At 33.3% G+C, this 10,711-nt stretch overlaps 1 protein-coding gene and 1 pseudogene across 1 annotated transcript; one reads left to right on the forward strand and one right to left on the reverse strand.

The window, feature by feature from the left end:
• Positions 1-154: 154 nt before the first annotated feature.
• On the reverse strand, positions 155-10,081 carry LOC134273247 (uncharacterized; annotated as a pseudogene).
• LOC134273243 (uncharacterized) lies at positions 8,008-9,490 on the forward strand. The gene is made up of 3 exons (XM_062755432.1): positions 8,008-8,264; positions 8,467-8,610; positions 9,397-9,490. Exons 1-3 carry the CDS (start codon positions 8,056-8,058, stop codon positions 9,488-9,490), a joined length of 447 nt encoding a protein of 148 aa, XP_062611416.1. The 5' UTR covers positions 8,008-8,055.
• Positions 10,082-10,711: the final 630 nt, after the last annotated feature.

Consider the following 10,711-nt stretch of genomic DNA (forward strand, 5'->3'; position numbering starts at 1 on the left):
CCCTCTTGCTAGTATATACTAGTTTTGATCAGACATTGATCTTTTGTGTCACCCTTAGTGACAGCCATTTGGTGCATATAATTGTCTTGCTGATTCTATAGAAAGATGAAGCTTATCAGTAAATTTCTTTTATTGCAGTATCAAATTTGGGAATTCAGTTTCATTGAGTACAAAACAAAACATCAACATTCAAATAGTCATGATAACAAACATAATTATACATTTAACAGGTAACACATCATGGTCATGGATTGGAGACAAATTTCTTTACTTTCTACAAATAACATTTAAGATATCTGAGAATGCTGTTCTTATTTGACTGTATCTTACAAAGTAGTTAAATGCTGAATTGGAAAAAAGGACTCTTATATTTCATTTCTCAATTTTGTTAAAATATCAATAAAATGCATACAAAAAAAAACTGTGGTCTAAAAACATGAAAATGAAGGGGAAAAATCTTGAACGTACTTTCTTCTATAAGCATAAATCTGAGTTTGCAAATTAAACAAGAGTGTAACTTTGTGTTTGGTAACTTTGGTTCATTTTCTCTGTACAAGAATTCTTGCAAACAATATACCATACACCATAATACAGAGTCTCAAGACGTTTTATTTGTATTCACATATCTCCCTGAAAGCAAAGACATCATATGAACATAAACAGTCATGTATCCCACTAAGCATTGATAATCCAGACACCACGGTCTTTCACATGAACAAGAGGTCTGCTGATGACACTTACATGGAAAAGCTGCTGTCCAAGTACATTTTCCTGGAAGAGGAAATACTTTCAAACTTTTTCAGCAATTGGATACACATCTACAATAACCCAGTTTTGGACTGCTCCACACAATACATGTTCAAGAAAAAAACATATTCGTCCAAACAGAAGTCCACCACTTCCAGGAAGTTTGACGATTGACGGTTCTCTGCGTCCCTTGAATCTGGTTCCAATATAGCGGATCTGTCGGCCACAATCATCTGTAATGTCCAGTGTTGAATAGTTCTCCGTCACTTCGGATGAAAACTGCACTGTGCTCAACTTGAGGTTTAGAAGATAAAAGTTCATCATGAACTGTCTCATTTCTGGTGTGATTTGGGATGTGGTATTCTTCTTTGTGTGGTTTTCTTGAGAAGAAACACTGAATCCATCTCTCATCTGTTCCATGATCTGCTGACTAGTTTTTACAAGGGTCTTTTCATTGGTGGACAGGTCGCCAGGGTTGAACCTTCCACTCAGTATCATATATACACACCAGTCGTAGATCTAAAAACCAAAATAGTAAAGTAAATAAACTAGCTTTGGAAATGAGGATATTTTCTTTAAACTTTACATGATGACCATTTGTGGCCAATTTCTTATCATGTACAGTGCGATATTAATTAACAGTATTAAGAAACATAAAACTGAACACAATACCTTATTTCTTAGACATACAAGATAGTGAATAAGGCAATTTGTGGGGAAAAATATTCAAAAAAAATTTGATTAACATAAACTCAAAAATTTTAGTCCTGAGAATTTTCCTCTAAATGCTTAATTCACAAAATATGATTTTTGTATATGTGAAGCTAAAGGCATTCTGCAGGCCTTGTTCACTTATCTCCTTTATCACAAAGACATTTCATATGCACTTTGCATGCACTTGTTTCATATTGTCTGCTTATAAAACAATAAAGATTTTTTAAAAATTAAACTTACTGTGACTTTTAGAATATTAGACATGTTAGATGATCTTATATGTACTTTCATGCTAAACTGTTGAAACTGTTTGACATTTGAGCATTTATTAAGCTAAAAATGGTATATATAGTCAACATTATATTAAGATCGACTGTATTAAAAAGGTTGAATCTATGATATTCATAAAAATTTCCGACTTACCACATATGTTTCCATGACTGTGGATTCTTCCATTCCCTTCCTTAGACACTGTCTTGTCACCCATCCATTAGCCCTTTCATAAGGAAACAGCCATCGACCATACATGGGTCCGTAGTTTGCCAAATCATCCACAATGTGGTGAATGAGATGAGTAGTAAGGTTCTGAAATCCAGATTAAAAATATTATTGCTATGTCCCTGGTTACGAATAATTGATAGGAAAAAAATAAAAAAACATTTTTTTTTAAATTCAGTGTAACTTATTACGTGAGTCCCATAACTAAAAATATTGACTTAATTATAAGCCCTCATTCTCTTTTAACATTGTTACAATTGATTGCAATATCTCATTTCAAAAGCCTTTAAATAGTAAATTTCTTTTTGTATATTTTGAAGCCCAAGAAAATCTACTTTGAATATGGACATGTACTGATATTAAATTGTGCAAATTACATATATTTTACCTGAATTGCCAAAGGAAAATCTCTCTCTAGAAGTGATAGCGCTTCATGTGTGTCTGCCTGGAGCTGGGCAATGTCCAGAACGGTCAACTTGGGTGACACAATTCTTCTTATAACACCGCAGATGTGTTCCAGAGTTCTTTCTTGAGAAATAGGAAGAAGATCTTTGATGCACCATTCAAAAGCCCCAGAGGTGACAAACTGCAAAAATACAATATCAACAAACCATTGTAAAAATCACAAGTAAAATTCATAACGATTTTGAAAATATAAACATACATATGTACTTATGCTCTAAAATTATTTTGATTTCATCTTGCTTCTTCTATTTAAACAATGGTTTAAAAAAATAGTTTCCTACATGCCTTAAAATTTATATTTCAGCGACATACATGTATTAATTCTACTACCTCATAAAAATACTTGTGTGTAATTTCTTGATGACACTTTTAAAACATTTTAAACATAGAAAATAAACAGAGCACTTTTCAGATTTTTTTTTACACTCTTAATAGCATATTACTACCCGGTATTATACAAAACATATTAACTAACCTGTAGTTTGGCATTCATTGTCCTTAAGGTCCAGAGCTTGGTAAAATGTGGCCCAGGGGTGATTTCATGTGAGTGGCTGTACACTATGGAGGAAGCTCTTTCGTCTGCAGTTTTAATCTGCTCCTTCGAGAGTGACCATGGTGTTGAATCAACTAATGACTGTTCACTTTCAACATTTCTTTTCTTCTTCTATTTTGGGCGATCAATACTGGCTTGCTCCTCGGCAGCACTTTTCCATACTTCATCAAAGCGACCAAAACTCTTTTCGCAGGACATAACTTTTTGTGTATTCTGCTTACCAACTAGCATTTCCATCAGATGACTAATAAAGTCTGCCAAGGTATGCATCCCATCTGGTGACATTTGTCTCATCCTGTCATGGTAAGGAAGCTGCTGTAGAATATAATTTCCTTTCAACCCTGTTGACTTCTGTTGGTTTGCTTTCTGTGTTTTGTTTGGTTTCAATTCATACTGGGTGCGCATTCTGTTCTCCTCCTCCTGAGTATAAGGACTTGGTTTGTTTCTTTCTTCTTGTCCATCTATGGCAAATCCACTGGCACTCCTCAGAGGATGACCAAAGGGAAGAAACTGTCTGTTTGAAATGTGAATCGTCTTCCTCAAGTGCTTACAATAATGTCCTGTTTCTCTACAGTACGGACAAGATCTCAAACTTGCATGGCCGGTCAAATGCATCACCTTGGAATAGGCTGGTATGTCACACAAATACTGTAGTAGGGCCACTTTAACTGTCGTTGGAGCTGAGCGGTAAGAATCATACACTGGGAACTCTGTTAGAGTTAAAAGTTCATCTACCACGATGGATAGGTATGGATCCAATGACTTTGGTTCGCTGCCATTTACACCACTTGGTATGATTCCCATAAGGAGCATTGGTCCAAGTAATTGTCGGATTGATGGGGGCAAAGTAATCCATGTCAACATGATGGGCCACATGGACTTTTGACAAGCACTGTTCTTGTTTGGATTCACACCATCCGTAAACAACGAGAGTGGCACACATGACTCTGGATTCTTATTTTCAAAGATCTCTCCAGGTTCGAACCATGATTTGAAAAGTTCACCATCTGTGAAGTCACCGAGAATGCCATCTCTTCTTACTTGAAGTTTCTCTGCATACAGAAGTCTGCATAGGTTGGGCGTTTCATACCATCTTGCTAGCCTTGGTCCAAGTGGCATGTATGTAAAGATTTTCCTGCTCTTTCTGGGCTCACTACAAACTGGACAGTCACTTAGATCTGAGTAAAGAAGGGCTCCAGAATCCCGATAAACAATACAGTCATTCACACATGCATCATATTTTTCCAGCGGGATAAGGAATGGAGAAATAAATGTCTTTGCCTCCTTGTATGTCCCAGGCAGATAATTTGGTTGTGGCAAGGATGACTTTTCACACTGAAGAGTGTCGGAAAGAGCTGTCTTGGACATCCCATGGTTCATAGAAAAGGTATACAGGTGCTTGGTCACTGCGTCCAATACAGTATTGGTCGAACCCTCATAGAGTGGCTGCTGATACCTCTTCTGCTGGTACACATCTAAGGACAGGTCAAATCTTGGCTTGAATGCACATAAAAAATTTTTTGTGATAGTCTCTTGATGTGAGTAGAAAGTGTGCTTGGAAACCCATTCTCCTTGACACTCCCAGCATATACAAAACCTCTGAGAACCTGAAACAATTGAAAAATAAAATTACTAATGTTTGGATTTAAAATGAAGAAACCATACAGTGTGTTTTAAATTAAATAATAAATATACTAAAATATTACTGTAAATAAAATAAAGATAACTTTTGAATTAGCCCAGTAGAACATAAAACCAAGTTTATTCACCATTTCACTGAATTAATCATGACTTTAAATTAAAAAATTATCCAAAATGATTAATATCATGAAATGCATTTATTCATAAATTACCATTATTTACTTTCTCCATAACTGCCAGGATAATTATACAAATGAACAAAAGTAGTAAGAGACATTGCATGCTAAAAATTAAATCAAACTAAGCTAGCAGCAGTGTCTCTCCTTGTTGAATGAAGTGATGAACTAGATGAATTGGCTACTGTATTTGTTGATATTGCATAACATTACAGCATCAAAGGGACTGATAATCATGTGATGTACCCAGACATCAGTTACAAGGGATTTGTTTGTGTATACGGCCACTGAATTAACAGGCTACTTGATTTTACTCCAGATCTGAATAAACATCAATGGAATTCTGAGACTAATTAGCCAAATCTTTCCTATTTCATCATGTTCATTGATTTAATAAATTTTAAAATAAAAAAAATGTTCTGTTTAGTTTATGCAGAATTTTAGATAAAACTTTTTAAAATCTTTAATAAATTTTAAGATTTATATTAATTTTACAATTCCAACATGTCCAAGGTGATTAAAACTAGTTTATACCATCCATTAATTATGAAAAAAGATAAAAAGTTAATATCAATATGTTTAATCATGATAATTAGATGTAAATCAAACATGTTGTGATAGTAAAATCACTAGGGGGGAGATCAATGAAAATTAAAATGACACCAAGCTAGTGCCCATTTCAAATGGTTTCATTTAATTAGGAGAACGCTAATTACTTCTTAAAAGCACAAAGAATGTTGTCCACAGTCATCATTCTGTACTTTGGCAACACTTGGATTAACAGTAAACTTTAACTGTCTGTGTGTTTTGTTGAAATCTGTGTCATCATGTCTACCAGTGCAAATGTGAACCCTGTTTTTTCATCTTTGAACTTTCATCAAGATCAAGACTATGGCGCACCCTCCCATCCGTACCCAAATTCAGTGCAAGTGTATAACAGACAGTGTGGTTTTAACTGTATTTGTTGTGCGCGTATGCAACTTGGTAACTACTGTTCGTGTGCTTTCCCGAAGCAGTCCACTGCAACACAGACAGAGGAATACGACACGGTTCCTATGTCTATGGTAAAGGACAACCTGTGGAAAAGAGGAACTTCTGAACATGCAGCACTGCAGGTAATTTTTATTATCTCAATACCTGATTTTTGTTTAGATGTCCTAGTAAGCTAGGGTGGGGAGAGTTAATGATAATGTGTTCATTTCAATATCACAGCTTCTTCAACAGTCAGTGTAGACATCTAGAGCAATTTACTTGTAAATAACCTTTTTTGGTTTTATTATAGAATTTCAATAAACTTCTCAAACATTCTTAAATGAATGTGGTCGTTTTACAAATTAAATAACTTTAATACTTTTTTTCTCCATATCTCAAATTATAATTGTACATTTAAATAATTTAGTTTTTTTCCTTTCTATTACTACGATCAATGTATACAATGTATGTAGTAGGGCCATCCTTAAAGAAATTTTGTTTGAAATTGCTGCCTGAAGGGTTTCAAACACAGGAGGGAGGGGGGAATCGAATTTGCATGAAGATAAAATTTAACATTTTAATAAAAATCTCAGCATAAACATGGTAAACAGTAAACATCGTTAATACATTTTCCGACTTTTAAAAAGAGTATCTAGCATCAACAAAAAAACCCCTATAAATTCTATATAGATGTCAGTGTTTTGTATGGTGCATGTAATGCATGTAATAGGAAGAACAAAAGTGATATTGGATAAAAAAAAATCTTCCTACTTTTGGTAAATAAATTTTTTTCAGGAGAGGGCATTTCAATGAGGTGGGAGTCAATTCAAAACAAACAATTTTATTTTGGCAAAGACCAAATGTTTATTTGTGTGGTTTTTTTTTTTGGCAATTTTACCCAATTATGTATTAGGAGAGGACTGTCTAAGGTACTGAACTATCAGATCTTTTAGACTGTGTAAATAAAATATATTTAATTCAATTCATACACGTATGACAGTATCTCACAAAAATAAACGAATTTTATTCAAAGAACATTTATTTAATTTTCAATTCACCCTTTGCTTTCTGATCAAAATTTACAAGTAGAGTAAAAGGGAAAGTTTTAAGGTGGAATATCCCTCTGATAAGAGAGATAACTTTCTTCAGACATTTTTTCATGGAATTCAGTGAATTGTCATGTCCAAGTTTACAGGTTTCATTCATGAGGACAATTTTAAAGTCAACTCAATCAAGCCTATAATCTAATGTACAAATGTTGATTTCTGATTTTTATTGCTAGTATATTTATAAATTATTTATAAAAGTTTACTTAAAACATTTATACTCAGTTTCTTTAAATGGTGTAAATTGAGAAATCTCTATCTCTTAAAGTATAATTCTTTGAATTGTACAGAAATTTCAGATGCAGTTTTGTTTGTAAACATTTAATTAATATTTTGTTTCATAAAAAAAATATTTTCAAGGGAGATAATGTAACAATAGCTCTTGTTTATGAATGTGTGTTATTTTACATGCATGCACAGAAAACAATTTGTTGTTCTGATTTAAAAAGCAGCGCTTCAGTATGTTTTATAATGGGAATTAGATAGGTATGAGAGTAAATATTATTTTTTTATATACCTCATGTTTGTAATTTAATTACGAGATAAAAAATAATTAATCTTTCTATTTACCATATCAAATTCTCTTCACATCATGATTTGGTATATTATTTATTTCTGAAAAAGTAAGCAACGCTTCATACTTCAAACTATTTTCCATTTGAATTTAATGCTATAGTTGTTGCTGAAAATCAATGTCTGGATTTTTAAAAAAAGGTTGTGAAATTTGGAGCAGAGGAATATATTGCCCCTTAAAATCTTAAAATCACAAGAATCTTTTTGCAGGGGATGACAAATCCCATTGCCCGACGACCGGGGCTAGTGAATTTTAGGCGTGGGCAATTGAAATTTTATCAACCACTTGCGCGTGGGAAAGTGACTTAAAATAGAATTTATTTGTAGGCCATAAATTTAAAGCTGGACAGAGGGGCTTGTGCGATTTATTCAGCATTTGTCTTCTCCCTATTTTTTTGAAATATCTATAAATAAAGAATTAGTTTATGGTAGGGCAAGCAAAAATTCAGGTAGGGCAAGTCAATTTTGACCATGTACATGTACTTGCTCTTGGACAAATGCCTTAAAAATCTATTGGTCAGCCCCTGTTTTGTGAAAAATTACATTCAAAAAACATCAAGCAATAACCCATATAAAGTTGCATGAAAAGAAATGAATTTTATCATTTTCAATGTTTGTTTTTTTTGCTCAGAGAATGATCAACAGCACCATTGAGAAATATCAGCTGGTCAGTGCTAAGGACCGCCACCTACCCGCAGCAGTGTCAGAGATCCGGAATTACCTCAGTGTCAACTCCACCCTCGAGACAGTTGAGGAAAAGAAGATTTCAGACAGACTGAAGAAATCCCTGGAGTGGAGGAGATACTATGCCAAAAAAAGGTATGCTGAGGTTCCATATTCATTATTATTTATAAGAAGTTAATGTATCAATTATCAAGTATCATAAGTTTTCTATGCGAGATCAGTGTAATATGTACATAGAAATTAAAAGGACAATCCTACAATTGTTTGTGAAAACATAGAGCAGTTACAATACAAATACAAAGGACTTCATTTGATAATTTTAATTCTTTAATCACAGGTCTCATGCAACAAGCAATGGTTTACCAGTGCGGCATGTGATAAAGAAGAAAAAGTCAGGATCCGACAAGGAGAACAGACAGCCCAGTCCCACTGATGAAGAGCCCTTACTTCAAGGAGATCTTGGATCTGACCTACATGATGTGTAAGTTCAGCGTTTCTCATCTTACTCTCTCATATTAAGGTATTCAATGTATAACGACCATATTTTGTACCTAATAAATGAACGGTCCAATATTTTTAATCATGGTAGTAATTTGAAGATATTATCAAATGAAAATGCTCCACCAAAGGAATTTACAAAATTTTGATTATTGTCCAATTAATATCACTTTGAATTTTACATCATTTGAAGTCTATGGACAGTGCATGTTTTTATAAGATATTGTAAAAAGCAATTTGAATTTCAAAGAAATCTCTTGGTGAAAATATGCATAAACTCCCTCTTTATTAAAATATAAAATAAAATAAATTATTTACCGCAGGAATTTTGTGAAATCAAAAATTTTCTTCTTTTCATCAAGGGCAGATAACTCTTCAAAAACTGTAAATGTGCAAAATGACCGTCTCCTTACATGTTATCAGTCTTGTGAATTTGGTTTATTTCACTTTTATCGTTTTCTAGCTGTATGCTTTTAACTAGTTTAAAATTATTTAAAATCAGTCAAAATCCCTTCGTTATACATTGAATACCTTAAATGAACAAACTGAACAAAAAATGCATTTAATTTTTTTTTCTCATAAATTTCATTTAAGTTTAAGATAGTCAGTATCCTTAATTTTATTTACTGCTTAAATTAAGTTAATAATTTTTTATGTGCATTTCATCTTCTTTTCATAACCAGCACATTCTATAAAATGTGATTTTTAAAAAAAATTGGAATACCATGATCAAATCATATAATAATTTATTTTTTTAACTTTTTTCCAGTGGTGTTGACAACAGAGGATTTGACCCAGACACTGACAGTGACAGTGATGTCCCCCTGTCAACCCTAGCTACAAGAAAGAAGAAGTCCCTCTGAACAGTGATTGAGTGAACCCAAAATTACTTGGACTGCCAACAGACGTTTGACTACAATTTTGTATTATTGACAATAAACCATAACTTTATTGTGCATGTTAAGAACTTTACATTGATTGTCGCATTGGTGTGTAAGAACTGTATAACAAATTCATGAAAGAGATCCTATTAATTAAGTACATGTAAATCTGTATTTATTGTCATGACGAAATAAATTATTATCTATCATTTCTTTTTTTCATTATTCAAGATTATATGGGTGCTTATATATTTCCGGCTCGATTCGAATGACCAAAGCATGTTTATGGGACATTAATAAGTTTTCTTTCCACCATTAAAACGGGATTGGGGTTACAATATCAATATGCATGAAATCATGAGACATGGGATCAATGTTTAATCTCTGTGTGAAACTTAGCTTACTGATGTATTCAAATGAAAAACCCAAGAACTTGTGTCTAATCCCATTGATTATGTTTCAATAAAATGTTTAAATCAACAACCCAATGGCAGATATTCTGATGTACTTACTTTGTCAGTACTCAACCAACTGAATGTTGTCATCTTGTCCGAAATAACTTGATAGCTTGTCCGAGAGAGAGGTCTGAAAGTTGTCCTTGAATCATCACGTTTTTCAGCCACATTTCTTTCCTCCTTCCGTTGAAGATTGTTATAGGTGCGGAGCACGATCTCGATTTTAATTCCAAATGTATTTTTATGGCGAGTGCAATTGTATTTTTTTTTAAAAGTCATGGATTTGCACATTGAAGAAATATATATCTGCGATCTTTTTGACCAGTGAAACATGTACCGGGTATTAATGGCGAATTCATTTTCTCATACTTGTGTATGTAATTCGAAAATTATTCAGTTAAGATTTTCCGACTAACAATAACCCAGAAAAATAAATACCAAGTAAAGTACCGCATAAACCATGCAGCTCTTCAAATTAATCTTAGATAAATTACAATGTACATTCTTAATCTCCATATGGTCATGAAATTAACAGATGATAGTAAGTGTGCATTAATAAATTATTTTAATTAATCTTTCTTTTAAATCAAATAAATAAAAGAGAGGAGGTGTTTTTCTTCTCTCTCTCTCTCTCCCCCTCTCTCTCTTTTTTTTTTTTTTGGGGGGGGGCTCACAATGAATTTGTCCCTAAAACTAGAAAAAAAATTTGGCCCCCTGGAAATTCGATCAGGGCTGTCTGCCTAATTTT

The sequence above is a fragment of the Saccostrea cucullata genome, unplaced genomic scaffold (genome assembly GCF_032062105.1).
Source record: "Saccostrea cucullata isolate Sc308-1 unplaced genomic scaffold, CSIRO_AGI_Scuc_v1 ctg1089, whole genome shotgun sequence".
NCBI classification, from domain to species: Eukaryota; Metazoa; Mollusca; class Bivalvia; order Ostreida; family Ostreidae; genus Saccostrea; species Saccostrea cuccullata.

Excerpts from the sequence above, each read along its gene's own strand:
- LOC134273243 (XM_062755432.1), top strand. The coding sequence starts at position 8,056 with ATGTTTGTTTTTTTTGCTCAGAGAATGATCAACAGCACCATTGAGAAA. Across the intron at positions 8,265-8,466 it reads AGATACTATGCCAAAAAAAG|GTCTCATGCAACAAGCAATG; the intron begins GTATGCTGAGGT and ends CTTTAATCACAG. Across the intron at positions 8,611-9,396 it reads GGATCTGACCTACATGATGT|TGGTGTTGACAACAGAGGAT; the intron begins GTAAGTTCAGCG and ends ACTTTTTTCCAG.